General features: G+C 36.1%; 1 protein-coding gene across 1 annotated transcript in view; it reads left to right on the top strand.

The window, feature by feature from the left end:
• The first annotated feature begins 4,560 nt into the window (after nucleotides 1-4,560).
• The window catches only part of LOC5569248 (homeobox protein caupolican), a 160,434-nt gene continuing 141,744 nt past the window's right edge, over nucleotides 4,561-23,250 (top strand). Inside the window, exon 1 of the mRNA XM_001658344.2 lies at nucleotides 4,561-5,437. Within this exon, the coding sequence (XP_001658394.2) occupies nucleotides 5,339-5,437 (99 nt within the window). The 5' untranslated portion in view covers nucleotides 4,561-5,338. The remainder of the gene's footprint in view (nucleotides 5,438-23,250) is intronic.

Below are 23,250 nucleotides of genomic sequence, written 5' to 3'. Positions count from 1 at the left end.
GGACATGTCCTCACCTTGTAGGCCTGTCTCACAAGCCTTGAATAAATTCTCAATCCCTTTATGAATCCGACTACAAGATTGCCCAAATAGTTGCGTCGAATAGTCCATACACATGAAATTCGTGATTGCAGCGCCCAGTGGAAATGGATGATGCGGCTTTTATATTATCACGATTGGCGAAAAAAAATGGTCGCTTCGTAATCATTCGGAGGACGGCATTTTTCGTAAGCTTTCTAACTAGAATTCAGCCTAGGTTACACTTTTGCTTCTAGTACTTCAATCACCCTAATTCGCCTACCATAGCCTTTTTCGTCGAACAATGAAACAGACCCTTAGCCATTTACACAAGTAAACGTAGTATCGTTTTGACTCCTACCGATGATCTTGATCCTACAAGAACTCAATGGAATACAGGTCTTGAGATCTACATATATTAGCAGCTTGGACCTTGGAGCGTGACGTAATTTGTGCATGAACCCATATCAGCATAATCAACGTGCACAGCCCTCACCTAGTAAGTGACGAAAACGATAAGGACGCTTTCTACGCGCAGCTGAAATGTGAATACGACTGCCCAAGCCATGATGTTAAAATCATTATCGGAGATCTCAACGCTCAGGTTGGCCAGGAGGAGGAATTTAGACCGATTATAGGGAAGTTCAGCGCTCACCAGCTTACGAACGGAAACGGCCTTAGACTGATTGATTTCGCCGCCTCCAAAAATATGGCCATACGTAGTACCCACTTCCAGCACAGCCTCCCGTATTGGTACACCTGGAGATCTCCCCAACAGAGTGAATCGCAAATCGACCACGTTTTGATTGATGGAAGGCACTTCTCGGACATTATCGACGTCAGAACCTATCGCGACGCAAACATCGATTCGGACCACTACCTTGTGACGGTTAAAGTGCGCCAACGACTCTCCGTTGTGAACAACGTACGGTACCGACGCCCGCCCCGGTGCAATCTGGAACGACTCAAGCAACCCGAAGTCGCAACTGAATACGCGCAACGCCTTGAGGCAGCGTTGCCGGAAGAGGGAGAGCTCACAGAAGCCCCTCTTGAGGACTGCTGGAACAGTCTCAAAGCAGCCATTAACAACGCAGCGGAAGGCGCCATTGGGTTCGTGGAAGGAAATCGACGGAACAGTTGGTTCGACGAGGCGTGTCAGACGGTTTTGGACGAGAAGAATCCAGCGCAGGCGATGATGCTGCAGCAAGGCACCCGTCAAAACGTGGAACGATACAAACAGAAGCAAAAACAGCTAACCCATCTATTCCGGGATAAAAAGCGCCGCCTGGAAGAGTTGGAGTGCGAAGAGATGAAGCAGCTTTATCGTTCTCAAGAAACACGTAAATTCTACAAGAAACTCAATGCATCCCGCAAAGGCTTTGAGCCGCAAGCCGAAATGTGCCGGGATAAGGATGGAGGTATCTTGACGGACGAACGTGAGGTGATTGAAAGGTGGAAGCAGCACTACGATGAACACCTAAACGGCGCAGAGGATGAAGATAAGGACAGCAGGAAGAATGGCTTCATCAGTACGGCGGATGAGGGAGACGTGCCAACTCCCACAATAGGCGAAGTTAAGGATGCCATCAAACAGCTCAAGAACAACAAAGCAGCTGGAAAGGATGGTATTGGAACGGAACTTATTAAAATGGGCCCGGACAGGATGGCCACTTGTTTGCACCGATTGATAGCCAGGATCTGGGATACAGAACAGCTACCGGAGGAGTGGAAGGAGGGAATAATATACCCAATATACAAAAAGGTTGACAAGTTAGAATGTGAGAACTATCGAGCGATCACCATTCTTAACGCAGTCTATAAAGTGCATTCCCAGATCATCTTCCGCCGTCTATCGCCACTGACAAGCAGATTTGTGGGAAGTTATCAAGCCGGTTTTGTGGACGGGCCGGTACAAGACGAAGGGGAGCGCAACGAGCTAGGTGGATTGACCAAGTGGAGCAGGATCTTGGAAGTGTGGGGCGATCGAGAAATTTGAGGATAGCAGCCATGGACCGAGTTAGTTGGCGTAACATTGTGGCGCAGGTCATGTCTTGAAGGACGTAGAGCCAGCAAAAGTAAGTAATTAAGTAAGTAAGAATCTGATGCCGTTCTCAGAAATGGTTCTGCACGTCGCCATTTTTAGGTATAGGTCGCCACTGGTTTCATTAATGTTTAAATAAAAATTAAAGTACAATTCATCATATTTTTTATTCACCAAACATGCAAAATAGTACATTAACTTTCATTTCAATTATAGTTTGGTTGAAATTGCACGATTAATATAGATTTAATCGATTTATCCAACATGCTTTAAGTCTTCATACAAAATTATTCGTTTCTCATATATGGCTTTCTAAATCATCAAAAAATAACTTTTGAGCATCGAAAATATTATGAACTTCGTTGGTAAGTGTTGTTTTACACATGAAGTTTGAATTATGTGACAAATTAAGCAAATAAATTGCTATAAAAGCAGGCTAAGTTGCATACAAGTTTGCTGAAATAGTTTAATTTTGCATTTTCAACAGCCAATACCTAAAAAAATTTACGTTCTATGATATTTTTGAAAAAGGCAATGGATTCAGCAAGCCTTATTAAGCAGTATTCTGGTTCACATTGCTTGAGACAGAAACGTATTCCTCAGTGTACTGAGTTTAATTTTATTTGTGCCCATAACTATTCATAGAAGTAAACCGAATATTGCGGAACAATTGTACCATTGATCTTGCTCCTCCAAGAACTCCATACAATGTGGGTTATCTATCAATATGTTACTGCTTACGGATGATGATATCATATGTATTCCAGGATGATATTGAATAAAAAAAATGTCCATTGAAACCAACAATTAATAGATCTTAACAACATCAGTCTATTTGGCATGTACCGCTTATCACTGTATTTCTGGAAGTCCTTGGGTAACTAAGAAAATCCGTTGCATTCATCAACTAAGAACTAAGGATACCTAAGAAAATCGCAATTCAATTCTTCAAGCATTTCAAAACATGTACCAAATTCTAAGTTCTTCAATGTGTAACAAATCAGGCTCATTGATTTGAAGTTCTATTTTTCCGGAACTTCTTGGAAGACCGGGATTATCCACAAACATTTTATTTAAAAATCTCTATTTACATTTAATGAAACATACTTCATTGCATTACTAATAGTGCGTCAACTATCCATCTTTTTACGTACACTCCCGTGTGAAAGTTTGGGTTGACCTCCTTAAAAAAACACAAAAGTGTTTTATTCATATCTCTGTGATTGCACGCCCAATTGAAACTCAGTGTGGCGCATTCAAAAGGTAATGAGTTATTCTTACTTCGTAGGTATTTTTCCAAAAATCAGTTAATGGATTTTGTATACTAATTTTTGCTTAATGTTGAGACATTTTTTCAAAAAGCACACTGAAAAAAACATGGCTAATTTCCTCAGCATTGTATTGACCAACATTTCAAATCGATGTGTCATTAGAATCGTAACCTTATATATTTTGAAGAGCGCTCATGGAATTTTGGCAGAAAAATCTGTAAACTATTCAAAATCTATGAAACAGTCATACAAGTCATCGTGCAAAAGTTTAGGTTTAAGATAGCCCATAAAATTACAAAACAAGGTAATCTGAAACTAACAAACAAAATGTAGGATCCTAGTAGAATCGTTCAAACAATTTCAAATTTTAATTGCTACATTTAACTAAACTGATCAACCAGCAACACTGGCAGTTATTCAGTCGCGAAAATAAACTGTTTACAAAAAGCTTACTTCATGATCACTGGCAGAACAAAGTCAACATGCTCACAAACACTAAAATGCCATGAATATGAGTGTATGGAAATCCAACAAGAAAAATGCGCTACCAAACATTGTCCGCCCAACCAGTCAAACCACCCTACTCGGCAAACGGGCCCTTCAACATCCTACAATAAGCCAGCGAGCAATGATTTGGTAAGCAGTGCAACTTCACCTCACCGCAAAGAAAAACCGAAACTCACACCAAGAGCAGCTGTAGGTATCCCACAATTGAACTTGCGCTCTCTCGCTCTCCAAAACTGCTGGACGATGTTTTTCTTATGCGATGTTTTTCAATCATGAAAATAACGTGGTGTGCGCGCCGTTCCGCCAGAAAAAATGGTTCAGCGCGTAAAAACTCAATTGCGAGAAGCGAGAGTGAGAAAAACCGTGCACACCGCGATAGTATTCGTGTGGATGCAACCATCGGAAATATGGTTTTGTGCACTCGTTCACCGAGTGGATGGGTACGCGAAGTGCATCAATTTTTTCTCTCATTTCGCTCAATGAGTTGGTAATTGGGGATCTTGACTTTTATTTCAGCTTTCTTATGAATGGTTGCCCGGCGTCAATGTGGTTGTGTTTACTCTTTGGATGGATGAAATTGAAGGGAGTTGGAATACGAGCGCGAACGAGTGAGTGAGAGAGAGCTCGCGGAAAAGAAGTAGAATAAAGTGTTAGGTGAAACGAGAAAAATAGGAGGAGGTGTCAACCATTACCTCCTCTTTTTGACGGGCAGCCGGTTGTGAGCTTGGAACGAGTCTCGGGCTTTTGTGTAGCGACAGTTGTAATGCTGATTGTAGAGTGTTTTGTTGTGTTGTTATGTATGTCGTGCGCGAGAACGAGTGCAGCAGGCAGTAGCAGCGAGCAAGAGTAGGCAGCCGTCGTTTCATTCGGTTTCGTCGGGGTTTTGTGTAGTGGCAATTATCAACCAGGTGACATTACAAGCTATTGGCAGTAAAGTTACGGCTACCGTATCTCGGATCGGTGTTTCGGCGCATCCATACAGGACCGTATCGCGAGCTAATGCTGTCAGACTGCGTTCGACGTGCGTGATTTTTGATTGTGATTTCGATCAACGTGTTCATGTTGTGCGCGCCGCTTTTGCGTGATTTTGTCCGTAACATTTGTCGAGTGATCACGGTGGCGAAGTGTGATACTGACAATGCATCAGTTCAATTGCAGTTCCATTTCACTATGAACAAATGATGGATTATTAATTGTGCAACTTGAAAGAAAACGAGCTGTGAATGATTGGTAGAAATCATGAGTGACAAGTTACACGACATTGGGCAAACGTGTCTGAGCCTCAACCGATTGAGCTCAGCTAAGTGACGCAGAAAGTGCTGTTCCTGCAGTTGAAAGTGAATAACTCAGAAGCAATAAAGGCAACTAAAGTTGCGAAATTGTGAAAACTAACAAACCACCAGAAGAGTTGTATCATATTTTGTCAAGTGCTGTGAACCCAAAAAAAAAAAATAGGAGTCTAAATCCGTTACCATCGGAAAGAAGAAGAAGTACTGCAGAGTGAATGATCGAGACAGTGACGAATAGTGAACGGCGGTCCAGCATTCCAGGCGGAGAGAAAACCATGTCACATTTTCCTTTCCGAGGATCGCCCACCACCCAGGTGAGTTCGGTTTGAAGTCGTCGTTCTGTCTCAAGGGTTGCAAATGGGGCCCGTTGGTATGCGATAACATATTGGTCCCATTTTGAAGTGATCCATCACATCGTTTTTATCAACGTTATTTGCCGTAGTTGAGGTGCGACCGTAGAACAATCGCCTTCTATACATCATAGTTCATCGGCTCAAAGCGACAGCGCCGGAAAACATGTGATACAATGTTCAAAGGTAGTTTGATGGAACTGCTGTCGCCTGGTGTTCGGTACCGGAATGATGCAATCGAAGAGATAGCCTCAATAGTGACCATGCTGTCTGTTGATGTGTGAGCAGGCACAGCCATCTCTCAAGAGACATTGCTATATCGGAGCCATTACCATTACATTGGGAGTGTGAAGACATGTGTTTTGAACTGTTTCAGACGTATTTTGCACCATGTTAGAGTTAACTGAGCTTAATCTTGTCATAACAAGCAGCTTATCGATTTCGTACAAGAGCGATAATTACTCACAAAAGTGTTTTGACATTGCTGTCGCTATTGTCCAACAATGATTATTACGATCAAATGATGGATTAATTAGTACGGGGTATGTTGCTTGCCGTACCTCAGACAAGTTCAAAAATAATCAGTTTGTTTTCAGGAGTGCGAATTATTAACAAGGGCAAATGTACTAAACTCAAAATAACAATAACAGATTACCATTGACTATCGTAATTCTCAGGTTACAAGGTCATGAAAATATGATATCTCGTGTTCAGTACCTAATGTAATTCATCTCGGGACCAATGGCTTTACTTCCATTCCAAGGAATCATTAGTCATTATAACCTTAAAATCATATGTGACTATCTCAAGGGTAGGATAGGATCCCAGCTCCTCATTTTGAGACTTGCGTATTCTACACATTATACCAGGTTCGCCTCTGAAAATAATATGGAAGTTACTGCACAAGTCGATTTGTTATCATCCAACTTTCATTCTATGACAAATAAGCTAATAAAATATGAACACTTACTTGTTTTGTTCCAGTAAAAAATGTTGATCAAGCTCGACAGTACTGGATCGCAATATCTTGATTTATGAAACATATTTTGTTCTCTGAGTTAGCTAAAGCTAATTGAGAAGTGATTTAGTGTTGAAGAATCTATGTTTGAGGCTATGACTTACTTGTAAAAGCTTGTTGGTGTTTAATTCAAGTGTCTTCAATATATTGATATCATACAGTGCTCACTATTATTATATTTTTACTGGATTGTCAATTGAGAAGCATTCTGATATTTTCAATGCGAGCGATCATTTAATTCTACACCTATTACAGTCAAGTTCAAAAATGGCTAAATGTTAATTTATTTAACTATTTTTTATCTTTATTGCCGTGATTTTTAACCCTTGATTATTACATCTCGGGACCAACGGGGATGCAAAGTGAGGCCATCCGAAGGAAGTCGCTACTATAACTTTTCAAGTCTTTAGTGACTATCTTGGGGATGGGATTCGATCACAGGTCCTCGGCGTGAGAGGCGTGTATTCTACAACTGGTCTGTTCCCTTTCATATTACTGTCAGCATCATTGATAGCGTCACACAAATCGTCTGGTTTGATTTAAAGCATAGTCGTGGTAAGACTTTCTCGAATGGTTTATTTTCAAACAAAAGTGATTAATAAAAAATAAGATTTTTGTAGTAATAAAATAACAAAAATTACAAAGCTGCACTTTGCAATAAAAAATGTGAATGTGCGTGAATATTTGGAGGATATGGTGTCGATCAATTTGGCCCAGAATATCTAAACGAGGGAATTAAAGTTGCATTTCTCTCTCTGACTTTTGCTTTGTGAAAAATTATAAAGGTTTTTTACAAAAAAAAAACTGAGTTTAGAAGTGAAAATAATGGAAATTACAAAATTATTGGCAGTTGTATTCTCGTAAATCTGTTTGGATGGCTAACAAATTCAAGTGTGCAGCAATCCTTCTTAAATTTTGAGGATAAAATCCATTACAAACATTTTATACGTAGCTTTGTAAGTGGTTTAAAAAATTTAGAAAAAAGTATTGACTTAATTGTTTTTGAACATTCGGATACAAATATTATTATCAACACAAACTTTTTGGAGGAAGCATTTTACACTAGGTGCGTTTGTCACACGATAAACGGATGAAGCACAACATCACTAAATTTTCCTATAATCGCAGTATCGCTATATCTTCAGCATATTTCCATAGTTATTTCGAATTTTTCATAACATTCTACTCATCTATTTACGAATGGCATCGCAACATCATAACAAGAACAAAAAAGTAGTTGAAAGAGTTCGAAGAAAAAACGTGAAACCAAATTTCGAATCTAAAAAAAATAGTCCATTTGACAATAACACATAACTTCAAAGCCAATTCCAGTTCATCAAGTCGTAGCAATTTTCAAAATCTTTGAGTCAGGGTATAAGCCTGTATTTCGGTTGATTGTGTAAAACTATGAGTTCCACACATGCGGAATGAATGTGGAAAATTTTGATGTATATTAAACATTTCTTATCAATGAACCGATGATTTCATCACATTTTATTCAGTTGTATATCGTTTCATCCAAATATGAGCTGAAATTGATCCATAGGAACACTGTAATTGCATGTTCTAATGAAACCAGTAGTTAGGCAGACCACAATTTGTTAAAAGAAGACACAATTCATGACAGCTTTTCTATAATTATCTTGCACATATATGAAACTGATAATACTATCTTAATTAATAGAATCACAAACAAACGATTATTCACAGGAGCGTCAAGAAAGGCTAAGCTTCCCATATTAAATTAGATGATATCTATTTTTGGATCTCAAGTTAATCGAAAACTCGTAATAAAAAAAATTAAAATAGCAAGCAAATCCGTTTCCTGGAGGCAATCTTTTGAAATTTGAAATGGTTTTGACTTAAGTCGATTAACACAGAGTTGCACAATTAGACTTCCTTCAAATTTTTGTTGCGAAAATAATAAGGTTTTTTTTTAAATGATCGAATAAATTTTAAGGTGAAACAGTTTGGAATCATCTTCTAAGATTGCACTAAAACTTCAAAGGCACAAATCTCGCGAAGGCTGTATCCCACGGCATTGCACTTTTTATTTTGGCTTTGTGCACTAGTAGAAAGCTTAAAATAAGAAGATCAGGAACGTTTGCCAACTATTTCTTCAGTTTTGTGCTTTTGAAAACGTGAGTATGGGGAGAAGTCGGCCATTGTGCCGGCCGTCTTTGGATTCCGAGATGTTTCACCTTAATGAAACGTCATTTGACGTATAATTTTTAAGTTTTTGAAAGGGTTTTAGCTAAAACGAAGTCTATTATTTAGGAAATTTCATTGAAATTGGTTTAATAATTGGTCGGTGTTCAGACAGACTGAACCAAGTGTTTTTTAAAGGTTACCGGAAAACGTACCCCAGGCATCCGAAATGTCAGAATATTTACACAATTCGTTGTTATAATGGAATTTATCTATTTGATTATGCATCTGTATCAAAATAGCATAGGGAAAATAAGAATTGATGGAGTTCTTAACGTATCTTTAGAACTTCAAAAATTCGTCTAGTCCGGTCTGTCTGAACACCGACTAATTGCAGTTTTTTAAATCGTTGGAAATTTTAAAATTAATGTCTTGAGATACATTAAAACATAAGAATCTTGCTTGCACTTTCACTACAAAATAAAATCAGTTTGAAGTACACTGATATGTAGATTTTTGAACCAACACATTTTTTGTAGCAACATTCATGTTTGAATATATACTTTTCTAGCCATGTGAAGATTGAAACGCTTTGTTTTAAAATGTTGTGGAAAATTATGAATATGGTGCAGTCCAATATTGAAAAAATAAAGGCATACTCTTTAAGAATTTGGAACCCAATAAGGAACTACAAAACGTGAGCGCTTTTTACTCAAAGCCGGTTTGTTCCATATGGGACAGATGCTTTTATGAGCAGCATATATTTTGGCACATATTAAAAAAACTCAATATTTTTTCTCTCGATAATTATTAAAACATATGATAGGAAATAGCCACACGTTCCATAAATACTGAAAAATAAGATAAAAACTGTTTTTTAGTAAAACTAGTGCTTTATTTTGAAATGAAAAGCTGACTGACCGACCTTCATTTTTTTCCTCCAATTTGGAAGAACTAAAATATTTGTACAAGTTTTGAAATTGCTAATATTACTTTTATGTTTAAATATGAAACTTACATATCTCTCATGATATTTTCATGGTATAAATTTTTAACAATCGAGTAGGTAAAACTCTGAATCTAATATAAAGTTAAAAAAATATTCCAAATTTTCTCAAGCTTTTTACAAATATCCTTGTATTCTTTACTGTTTTCTCTGTTTCGGTCACGGCTTGGTCGAAAATGCTTAAAGATAGCTATATGTAATAAGTTACACGGATCTCATGTTATTAAAACTTTCGTAAAATAAATCAGTTATGATGCCTGGTATTTTGTTGTGAAACAAAATTCAATTGACTTTGCATGCTTCGAGGCGCTGGTCTAAAAAATGAAACAGATGAGCGATATTTATTCTGAAGTTTTAGATTTTGATTTCCTAAAGCGCCAAATATGTCTTCTGGATATAATTCAATACAGTTTTAAACTTTTTAGTAAATCACATTTAAGTCCTCCTATTTGCTGTTTACTTCTGTAAATCTGTTGCCCATTGAAACGGTTCAGTTTTCTGGTATGATTTGGAGCTTGTTAGAATTACCTTAAATTCCTTAAAATTCCACTCCATCGAGTACCAATAAACGGCTGTTTGCTCAATTTTGTGCTATCTGAAAGTAATGAATGAATAATTGAAAATGCCGTCGTTAGATACTGGAATTCGCCTAATTGTTTGCTAATTAGAATAGCAAGTTGACGATAAAATAATGAATTTATATCCATATCAATACGAATCTAATAATCTATGTTAAAAGTTTAGTAGATGAAGTTACGTGATTTGTCTCCTTACTCGGAGAAGAAGCTCGAATGCAATGCTGTACCATCAACCAAAACTGCAAAATTCAAGTTTTCACAGGCAAATTTGGCATTTTCAAATAATTCGAAGTTGTTTGCATTAAGGCTACTTTATCACCCCTTATGGGTAGTTCTGGCATATTTCAAAATTATTCCGAAGAATCATAGCAAATAATGTTCTGAATCACATAGTTTTCCCTAGAACATATTGACCTATTTCACATTTTAAGCTTTAATGATCTTGAAACACAATTATATTATTGTTTTCCGAATTAAATAGTTCTTAAAATGAAATTGATTACTGTTTTGTAATGTATGATCTTGTTTACTTGTTTACACTCAAGCTTTCCTTTGGATTGAAACTCTTCTGCTTCGTTTCAAACTGACAAACATTTTCTTTCATCACAGCAAGCATAGTCCCAAATTTCGTTCGTGCTGCCTGAGCATCGCGCGTCATAAATCAAATCCTCATTGCAGCGAGCTGGTCGTTCAATCGGTAGTCTCTAACTTTAGGAGCTGATTAATTCAAATGAACGACGTGATGGCCCGCATAGTTTCTCTATTTTAATTTATTACCTAAAAAGGTACATACAAATTATAGAAGGTAAATTCAATTATGGAAGTCGCATAAAAAGGCTTGAAATTTCTAAAACAAGCATTGGATTGATACAATCGTATCTCAGAAATTATATTCAAAAGAAATCCAATCAAAATCAATGATTTTCCAAACAGCAGGATATAACGCCATCCAGTGCTAAACGGCTTTTAGGCTAAATCCAGCCATTTTCTAAACTCTAATGTATGCGGCAGATACTATGCTGTTCTATGTCTCAATGGAATTTGGGTTTTTGCAGCATTACTCACCGTTTTAGAATGTATCATTTGTTTTTGTTGTGGAAATGGAAAAAATGTTTTTTTCGTGAGAGGCGTTAAAATTGACGGATCTATATTTAACAATATACAGGGATTGAATCCTGAGAAAATTGAGAGAATCTCTCACGTATCGCTCTCTGTAACTATCATAACATGCTGCACATTATGAGAGACTGTTTATCGTATACTGCTACAAGTTTGATCAGATTAGGGGGATAGTAGTGCATGATAAAACCCCTCTAAACATGCTCCAAGCCTGGGGGACACTGTTGTTATTGGAAGTTCGTGGATAGTTTATCGTGCCAGTAAAGAAAAACACCTATCCCCAACGGTAAACAAGCGAGAAAAATGGATTTTATCATCGCTCTCTCGTTGGGGCTCTCGCTCGCTGCTTCCATTTATCAGACTTGTTACACCTTGCGATACAATGACGATCGTGGACCGCAACAGATGGGATGTTTTTCTTTGCTTGCTTTGATCGTGCTTCATTCTCAAATGAGAGCGAATTCTGCAACGCCTGACAATATAACAAAGAAACGATCAATTTTGACAGAGATATATATTATCTTGGATTTTTTCACGCGTTTTACCGCGACGGCGCATTGTACACCAAGCACACACACACATCCACAGTTTCGATTATTTTCAAAGGTTTTTTCTAACATATCTTTAAAATAACAGTTAAATAATGGAACATTTTACTATTTTTAAATTCTTGTACAGTGCCCGTTCGATTTAGGCAACATACATTTTGACACCGTGCCGAAATCGAACATTAGGCAACGGACAACACAGAACACCCATTGGCCCAGTGATGAATTTTTCGTTTGACTAAAAGTTTCCACCGACTGGAGCGGGAATCGAACCCACGCTTCGTGGCACAATACGCCTAAACGACTGAAACCGCTAACCGCAAGGCCACGAAGCCCAAAACATTTAATCGAATCAAATTTATATAATACCTTAGTTAGGATGAATTTGGAATTCAATTCACTATAAATTATAGTAGAAAAATACACAATAAGATCGTTCGATTGTGGCATTTAATAAATGTGATGAATACAACCTTATTCAGTACATTCCCGGAGATGAATATAATGTAATGATTGCATAATAAAAATGAACAGTAATAACAGTAATATGACATTAGGCCGAGCATTTGAAATTTATCATCTGTCACACCACACCCTTTCAAAATTTCCAAATAATCTGAAGGGAAAAATAATTAAAGTCTTGTTTTCAAGGTTAGTTTTCATTATTTCTCGTGATTTTGCTATGTTTTTTTCAATTCTTCTTTATAGCATAACACGAGTTAACAGGTGTTATTGAATTATAAGTCCTAAATCTGTCTATCCACTGTAACCAGTAAAGCATTTGAAAATATAATATTCTAGTTACAGTCAATGTCAAAAGTTAGTATGTCTTATCCATACAAAATGCCCAAGTTTGGGGATCTGTATATCTGCTTCTAGTGAACCGAATTGTTTGAAATTTGAATGACGAACTATAAATGTTGTCTGTAGTGAAATATTTACATTTCAGTATTTTTTTTAAAAAGTATCAGAGGGTTGTTCATAGAATAAAGTTAGTAACCAAGATATATATTAATTTATTTTAAAAAACGGTAAGTTTTAAGTATTTGGTGGGTGCAAATTTTCTAACTTCTGAAAGTGAACCACTTTGAACTAGCCACAACTTACCGTTTCTGAATTAAATTTAAAAATGTCTCAGTTGCTTACATTTGTCTTTGAACAGCTGAAACATTTTGAAAAATGACTGAAATTTGACAAACTCACCATAGACAAAACTTATTTGTAGCTCCTCATCCTAATTTCAACCAATTTGGACTGTCAGAAGCCGAGATACAGATTCCCAAACTTGAGCATTTTGTATAGGAAAATAGAAATTGATTACTAGCTTTTGTCACTGACTGTATTTCCATACATTATTATTTCAATGAACTTTAAATGAATATCTTGCCAATTCAGCAATTGGTTCTTAAAATTTATTTATATGTATGTTTTTCAGTGAATTCACCTTTCGGATGTATAAATATTGAAAGCGTACTGTTGGAAATCATGATCTATAAACGATGTATAAACGTAAATCATATAAATATGAAAATATTGTGAAATTGATACGTAATTATAAAGCTGTAAATAGAATAAGTGCCCTCAAAGCTGCTTTTCAGAGCACTTGCAACTGCCGTTCTATACATATTTATCTTGCTACAGCTGGCAAAAAACATTGAACAAGTGGGTGTAGAAAGGCAATATATTTCACAGAGCCAATTTCTTCAAATCTCATATTTCCACTATCAGAATGTAGCATACATATTGAATTAAATTGAAACAATTTGAATTTGATTCCAAGTTGCACCTTTGATACATTTTGATGGAAGATTACAAAAGAAGATTTTTAGATTTGTTTCGTCCTAATACACTGCGGAACACGTTTTTGTCTCAAGCACCAAAATACCGCTATTTACTAAATTAAGGGTTACTGAATCCATTCCCGTTTTCAAAAATATCATAGTACGTCTAGTTTTTGAGATATTGTCTTTTGAAAATGCTAAATTTGACTATTTCAGCCAACTTGCATGCTAGTTTGCCAGCTTGTATGGCAATTGATTCGCTTAATTTGGCCACATAATTCAAACTTCATGTGTATAACAATTATTATCAACAATGATCATCGCTTCCGATGCTAAAAAGTTATTTTTTGATGGGTTCGAAAAGTATTGTATTTTGCCATATAAAATAAACGAAGAGTTTAGTATGGGGATTGCAAGTAGGGAAAGTGTACCAGTTATGACTATAGTGGTTCCCTATTTGGCCATATGTGAAATTTCGATAACTTTCACATTTTTAATATTTTTGAATGTTTTAACATCTAGATTTACGCTTTATCTTACTGCTAAAACACACAAAACTTTTCAAAATGTGAAGAAATTAAAGTTATTATGTATGGCGAAATAGGGAACCACTATGGCCATAACTGGTACAGCTACCCTATGTTGGAAAAATCGATCTTATATAAATTTTATCGTGCAATTTCAACCAAATAATATCTGAAATAAAAGATTTATTCATATATTGCAAGCTTGTTGGATTAGTTCACAAAAAAGCTTGATATGTAATGCTTTAAATTTAATGTAAACATCAATGAAAACAGTGTTTTATACAACTTTGTCGACATGTAGCTAAAAAATGGGACGTGCTGGAACATTTCTGAGAACGGCTTCAGAAACAGCAACCTCAAATCTACTAGAGACACATAAAAAACGCGAAAATGTAACTTTTGTTGCGCTGTGATATCAAATAATTTAACACGTATTTACGTACCAATTTCATCTAACATCGAAATATGATAATTTTTGCAATATTGTATAAAAATTAAAGAGTGAATATTTTACCAAAATATTTAAATCAATACACTATGATTTGTATTAATAAACTGAAATAATGTTTGTACGTCGCTATTTGTTATCAAAACTGGTTTGAAAATCGTCTCTATCGATTTCGTCTAGAATTTCGAAATATTTTCTGAAATTTATTCCGCACAAATCGAACGGACACTGTATGTTTTTCGTGTTAGAAAATCACTATTATAATTTAATTTGTAGATATAGTGGGCGTATCCATAGCAGTCAGTCACCTACAATAGTCCCAATGGCTTTTTAAGGCCGTTTAGTAATAAACCGCATCAAAAAAAAAAATTGCCAAGAAGATGTATTATCCAAAAAATGATTGTAATAATTGGCTTAGAATGAGATTTAGGCTCTCTTGTACCTATAGCAGCACTATCAAAATAAACTATTGTTTATTAAACAAAACAAAGAGAGCTTTCCTACATCAATCGGAAGCTTTAGGTCTATCCTTCATTAGAAAAAATATTTTTTTTATATTTTTTCGCGGTTTTTATATTTTTCCGGCAAAATCAAGATACATTTTTTTAGATGGCCTCAAAATAATAACGCTGGCTATATTATTCGATTTCATACAAATATTTCTTCATTGCTGTTCGGCTATTGTCACACCGATCCTATAGATAGTTGACAAATAATAAAAATAGTATAAAAAAAACCTTCCAAGCTCTACACGAAACCAAAATAATACCGTGACATAATCAAACAGGCTCTATATGTAAAACATCGAAGAATAAAAATAATAGAATCTCCTACATCTTAACAGGCTTGTCACAATCTGTCCAAGAAGTCACGCAAACAATGTCGGCAACACAACCAATTCCCAAGCAACCACAAACCAAGATCGCATTTTCTTATTTGTTTGCAATGTCTTCCCTAAAAAAAAAAGTTCTACACGTTTCTCAATAGTATCAGAATCCCCTGGAGAAACCTCGCCCTGGTTATTGCCGTCGTCGTTAGAGCGTACATGCGTTGCAACTACACCTCCAAACCACTCATTCAAGTCACGTATCGGAACGGAATATTTCATCACTCGACAAGGCACATGAAAAATTCGTGCCAAAGCCCTTGGACAGAACGGAACAAAAATCAATTCTTCACTTCCTTCCCGGCCATCGGTGCGCCAAATGATAAAAAAAAACTTTTCTTTCATTGCATCAGCCCACAGAAGAAAAAAAAGACATTCAGTGAAGAAAAGATTCAACCAGTCCCTTAACAGATTTTTATTTCACCCCCGAGGCGCCGTCGCCCCGCTCTTTAAAGAGGACTTGGAAAAATCGATACTATTTCGCACTCATCCACCCTCTGGGGGGCACTTTCCCGCTCTAAAGAACGCCACTTTTCAATAGAGATTTTGCGCTCCCTCCCCTAGAGGAGGCCCAAACCAAGCCATCAGGATTCACCCCCTCCCCACCCACTCAACAAGCCAAACCATAAAAAGTTGACTTTCTCCCTTGGTTCTCGGTTCTCGATGTATGCGCGCGTGTGTAACGTTTCCGCTCGCAGTGTGAAATTTTCAAATGTTTTCAATTTTCCTGACGTCAGCTTTTCCGGCGAAAAATTATATCCTTCCACCATATGAGCAACTCGAAGCACACGAAGGCGACAGAAACGACTGACTGTCGTTCGAAGGGGGGTGGTGGTGGTAGAGAAAGACGCAGATCAGGATTTTACAACGACACCGCATCGTGCGTGAGTAAGTGAGTGAGTGAGTGAGTGAGTGAGTGCGTGCGTGTTTCGGTGCTTGCTCAAGTTCAGTCACAGTCACAGAGGGTAGACGGAGCAGGAGCTTCGAGGGAAATTTGCGTAGACACCCTTTGGTGCGTGCATAAATATGTGGAAACATGTTTGGATACCGATCGATGTTTACAGTATGTGTGTAAGTGCAAATCAGACTACATTTTCAGCGACGGTACCGTAAAACTGGGTATCATTGATCAACGAAATATCATTAATTGAAGCGCCCTTCCTCGTAAAAAGATCGAGTCAATATTTTTTTTTTAATATTTTCAATTCGTGAATGGTGCCTCCCTTCTTTGTATTCGTAAGCTTATAGAAAATAATTTGCTCATGCGTGAATTATGCAACTTTAAGAAACAAAAATTTGCATGATTGTGGATGGCACTGCCAAAGGTTCATGTCTAACATGAGTTCCGCAAATGATAAAATCAAAGAATATGTGGTTTTTACTAAAAAATGGTTCTCCCAAAAACATTCGTTGTCAAAATTTCCGAAAGTTTGCGCATTTTTAATGCAAAATACACGCTCAAAAAAGCGTTCTGGAAATAGTCTGTCAAAAATACACCGTGAACTACCATCGTTGGTCACAGATACATGATCTAGTTCACGGTGTATTTTTACTTGTTGACGAGTTCACGTCTGTTGTTCACGGATACGAGAACGGATTTTTTCTGTGTAAACGTATTGTTGTATAGAACGCAGAATTTCATAAATTGCCTACGCCTAAATGTTTTCCATGAGAGAGAGCATTGATTCCGTTATTCATTTTTGTTTAAAAAAAATCTGAAAATGACTTAAAAAGTAAATGACTTGCAAGAGTCAATCGGTTTTAGGGGACAATAATGAAATGCGACATGAAGTCAAAAGCGTTGAAACAAATGCATTTTTTTTATGAAATTTTTTAGCCACTTATCAACAATACCCCACATTACGGTACCAGTCGTTTTCGTTTTATCGGTTGTGAGTATCGACTTAATATTGTTTCATGAAAGGTTAGTCACAGCTTGGAGGATTTGCTTACTTAATTTTGTTCTACCTGCGAAGACTACTGAAGACAAATTATTCCCTGAAAATGTAAAGTTTTTTTTATCTAGATAAATTGTTATATGATAGAAGCACGAGTTGATATCGAGCCCAAATAGCCGTTGTGGTAAACGCGCAGCTAGTAACTCTCCGTACTGAGCACGTTGCGATAGTAAGCAGGGGTATACCACAATAGATCAATTAATGGTCGCAGTGGTTCAAATCCCAACAAAAAAAAAAAAAAAAAAAAAAAACGCGCAGCTATTCACCAGGACAAAGCTGAGAAACGTGGTATCAGAAGGCCAGCTCCAAAGCACACGTATCTTCGTAATTTTTCACACGATATACACACGCAAAAAAAATAAGCTCACAGTTGACAACTTGGGACGCAAAGAAGAAGAAGAAGAAGATGATCATTCCATGGTAAACATTTCCATTTAGATTTTCATGAAATATCAGAGCAAGATCTTTTGTACTTCCATTCATACACTATGTCTAAGTTAGAGTTTTTAAGAAAAATAAAGAATTCAGTGCAAAAGCAAGGTATCACACTGATTGAGAGCTTACTCAAAAAACTATCTTAAAAATAGGTTACATCCTTACCCAGTAAGGATCGTTAAGAATTTAGTTGCACATATTTACACTTTTTCTATTTATGGGTAATTTTAATGTTTTTTTTTCTATATTAACAGCTAAAAATTATTTCAGCGGATAATTGAACATCGCAAAATGAATCACATCATCATCACTATGTATGTTCTAATGTTTACAATGATTTTCTTGACGTTAATCGTATAAGTGGCATATATGCATCATTAGTAACAAAACTTGTTATTTTGCTATAAGCCCTATTCATAAGTTTGTCTCGACAACTTGAATCACAAAATTCATACTCATGATATAACATGAAAACAATATTTTTGGCCGCTAGTCTATATGGAAGCTGCGCACAGGATTCTACCCCGAATTCCATCACCCCGAATGCTATTTCCCCATGATGATATTGATGACATTTCCTTATGATGTTGGAATTCGGGGTTATGTGATTGTGCGATATTTGCCAGAAAACCATTCGCCAGAAAACTATTCGCCAGAATGACATCCGCCAGAAAGTACCATTCGCCAAAATACCATTCGCCAGAATGTACCATTCCCCAGAATGGGCCATCCTCTAGATTTGTTTATAATATTTATTTTTTTGCAATTGTAGAAGAAATAATCTAGCCTTAGCGTTAAAAAAAATTGTGAGATTATGTTTGTTAGTATACTTAAAAAATACAGAGTCTTTTTAACACCATCTCGTGTTGACTTAGTGAGCCAACTTCGAATATCCGTTTTGGGTATTGTGGTTCTAGTAAGTATACTAATTTTTGGATTTCCGTATGATTAAAAAAATATCGATTTCTCGAGCATTGTACGATGAACATCAACATCTGTAGGTTTATAAATATGAACTGAAAAGACAGCACTTTACCCTGAGGGACCGTGAGACTAAAAAGAAGAAAAAATATAAATAGAATAGAATAAGCTGTTCTTTAAAGTTGTTTTGCTTCTTAAGGGCTTTCGATATACGTTGCAACTGTTTGTGCCATCTGTTCGATGAAGTAATTGATTCCTACACCCGCAATAAAACTTTAAAGAATCGCTGATCAAAAAAGAAGAGTGCATAACATATGAACCGTTCATGAAGATGCTCTTGAAGATGTGAAAAATCGAATATTACGACCGTCATCTTCGGGTTTCGAGATATTTCACCATCCATTAATTGATTAAAATCGACAAGAAAAATAATTCTGAGGAATGGTACTTTCTGGCAAATGGTTTTCTGGTGAACGGTACATTCTGGCGAATGGTTTTCTAGCAGATGTCATTCTGGCGAATAGTTCTCTGGCGAATGATTTTCTGGCAAATATCGCACAATCGGGTAATTTCATTCGGGGTTTTGGAATTCGGGATACTGGCATTCGGGGTAATGTGGTATTGTTTTCGTTGATGAATGTTATTTCTGTTTACAGTATTATAGGGGAAATGGTGGTCAAATGAACACCTTAAGGTTAAGTAGCCGGTCATTCGTTTTGACAGCCATGTTGATATTGCAGCTAGCAATTTCAAAGTGATAATACTCAGTTTTCATAAGTAATATTGATTCAGAAAAGTATCACTACTTGCGCTTACATGCAGAAAGTACCCTGATACTTTTTCATGTATGCCAGTGCGAAAACAAGTGATTTTCTTTAATTTGCTATCGTGAGATAAATTAGCCACAATCATCGAAGCCGAGTACAAATTTCAATGACGGTCTACTTTGCCTTAACGATATTATCTTGTTTCTAATGTTCGCAGTCTTCCGAAATCATCATTGCACAAGAGAGATTTAAAAATTATGCCTTGGAAAATTTCGTTTTCTAATGATAAATTCAAATCCTCGCATTTCATTGCTCCTATGATCATTTGATGTAAAGTATTGCTTCATTGATGCAGATCATTTTAGCTGCCCTTGATTCGAATGTTTATGACGACGGAATAATGCTTCAAGTGGTTTCGAGGGATTGAATCAGAAAATGAACACTAAGGAAATTATCTGATCTATCTACGTATTACGATCCCATAAAAAGGATAAATTATTTTCCCGAAAGAATTCGACCTTTGGAAAACCATAGCGTAATTATCTTTAGGAAGATGCCTAGAATAAAGAATTTCAAGAATGTATATTTAAAACAAGTTGGTAAGGACTCGATAATGGTCAAAACAATTTTGATGACTATTCTCCGCGTCCGCAACACCGTGCTGTTCAAATTAGTTATTACCAGATTTGGTCGGATATAACCTAAAGCTGAATTGTAATACGTGTACCTTATGGGGGTGATTTTCAGTGAAAATGTCTCACGTAATAAGTGAACTGTTTCCTGGATCGATGCATACACAAAAAAAAACTGATGGTAGGATAGATGGTGTAGTAACGCAGCGACACGAATTCCAACTAAGATAGCGCTCAATTTTCATATACTTTTTCCTCACCAAAAACGATTGAAATGTTCATATTACCTGCACTATGCGGGTAAAATGAACAGTTGTTGGTGGTAAAATGAGCATAATAGAAAATATGTTAGAAAACCAAATATTTTTGATTTTTTATCGTATATCTAAAAATACATCTATATCTGAGAGATGCGAACTGAAAATCAACAAGCTGCCAGGCTGTTGTCATTAAAATTTTTTCGTAAAAATGAACCGAGTATATCTAGGAATGTTCGATCATGATTTCGTCATGCTAAAAAGTGTAATACAATTAATGTATCACAAAATTATGAACACAAATTATGAAGAAGTCGTTAAATTTAACTTTTCTCAAATATGTTTCTAATCAACGTACGGACAGAAGCTTTCCGAAGAAGTTGGTATAATGGGTTTATTATCTGCTTTGAATGGTTGTTTTTTGTGAAGCATTTGAAGAGTGTACTTTGAATGTGGTTTCCTGCGAGATAAGCAAACAAACAACGGTTAGTAGTCGTGGAAAAGATTGTGTTCAATTTGAACGACCTATATATTCGATTCCGTATCACCCACATCTATATATACAATACAATCTTTGATCGTAATCCATTATATGAGTTTCAATCTATGATTGTAATCCATTCGAAAAGAGATCTGAAGGTTTTGATCTCTAAAACTCAGTAAAAACGTTCGCTCGTCGCACGATTTGGTGATAAACTTAGAAAGTAAGACTCAATTGTTGAAAAAAATATTAGTCTGTTTGATATCCGAGAATGGAAGAGGTCTTAGAGATCGTATTTTACGTGGCACAACAAATTATTTTGCCAGGGTCACTGTTTTGGGAACATTTGCGTCTTATAGGTTTTCTGTCCCTGTTGAAGTTTGACAAAAAATAAATATAGAGGTTTATAAGAACTTTTTTAGGTAGAAGTTTGTTCCTTTGGTTAGATACAACTAAGATCAATACAAGCTCGCAGATTTTCAGCAAAACAGAGTCGCTTATCACGGTAATATGCAGTTTTAACTACCGCATTCCAGAATAAGCATTTTATTCCTAAATATGCTCAAATCTCCAGCGCTCCAGGTATAAATCCGTTCCATCGTTTGACAAAGGCAAAATTTCGAGACAAGGACTGTGAAGAATCTCACTAATCATTGACATTTAAAAAGATTTTATGACAACGATATTGTACTCGATGATATTTGATTTCAAACCAAATTGTTCAAATGATATTTGGTTTCAAACCCCGGGAAATGGTTTTCTGTTTCTCGGGACTCCTGGATTCCCCAGGAATTTTTATTTTACTCCAGAATTGACCCGACTATGTGAGTAGTTCGCTTAAACGATCACCTTATAGCGAAATATGTACTGTTGAATATTGAAATATAAACTATTGAATATTGAAGAATTGCCTATCTTTTCGACGGTATACTTGTCTATGCAAGATTATATTCAAATGAAAGGATCAAATGTTAACTTCACTCTAAAATATATTGCCCTAATGTTTGCTTATTTTTATAAACTTAAAGTGATTCAATTCATGAACGTAGTTTGTAAAATGGTAAAAAGTAAACTCAAAAGAATCAATCCTCTGCTGACGATTTCCAAATCTTTAATGATGATTTATTTTTTCTAAAATACTTCACTCACTGTTTGATATGCCTATTTTCTAAAAGACACCCAATATAACAAAAATAAGGAATAATTATAATGTTAAACAGAAAAGAGGCATCCATTAAAAATGCGACTGAAAGTAAAATAAATACTAAGTTTAGTGAGTTTCGCGGCATCCCCCTTCTCCAAATGGCGGGTATACAGCCAAAATACTTCGAAATAATTTTAAACTTTCAACAAATGGAAAATGTACGTGAAACAAAAGTGCAATTGAAAATGATTTTATGTTATTAATAGATACGAGTAAATTGTACGGATGTTTAGAAAATAACTAAAGTAGACTTTTACTGATATCGTGAATAGGTGCTTAGCCCAATATACGTAGTATGTTTTACCACACAGCTTATTTCATAGCAGCCCCAGCTTAAGTTATTTTTTAAAAGAATTGAAATTTTCGTTTTACCTACCGATAAAAATTTTCAATAAATATTTCGTTTAAGAAATTAATGTGCTAATTAAATTAATTGTGTCCAATAGTACAGCTAAATTATTTGTATAATTTATTGAAACTGTTTGAAAATGATTCAATTTCCTGTTTTAACATGGTTTCTACAGATCGTTCAACATTTGGGTAGCGTTCAACAATTAGCGAATTACCCTACTATGTAAGAGAATGATTCCAGTTTTTTTTTAAATTTTGCAGTTTCTAGTATATTTCGTAGGTTATTGTCTCAAAACGCAAGACTTGTTGGAAGTAAACTCATTTTTTTTTGAAATATAAATGTTTGCAAGGTTTCATAAATCTAAAATTTTCTCAGCAAAATTATACACTACAAACTTTTATGTATTCAGTTTTGTCTGGTAAGTTTATTAAACAGATTTTGTTAGAATTTTTCTATTATTTCCTAGGATAAAGACCCGTTCAGCGCGCACCATTTAGATAATCGTCTTTCAGACACGGATTATCCCATTCTCCCGATTGGATGACGATTTCCGGCTCTATATCTAGTCAATCGCAGGGAACCAGCTCGCCCTTATTGAACTGTTACACTTATACTAATTAACAACCGACCACTGTCCCTTTGTCGAGCGACCCTCCCGCAGCTGGGCAGATGTTTTGAGCTCATCCTCCGACCACACCTCCTGCCTGCCAC

Source organism: Aedes aegypti, chromosome 2, assembly GCF_002204515.2.
Source record: "Aedes aegypti strain LVP_AGWG chromosome 2, AaegL5.0 Primary Assembly, whole genome shotgun sequence".
NCBI classification, from domain to species: Eukaryota; Metazoa; Arthropoda; class Insecta; order Diptera; family Culicidae; genus Aedes; species Aedes aegypti.
The sequence above is the reverse complement of the archived record's forward strand: the minus strand, read 5'-3'. Positions and strand labels throughout refer to the sequence as shown.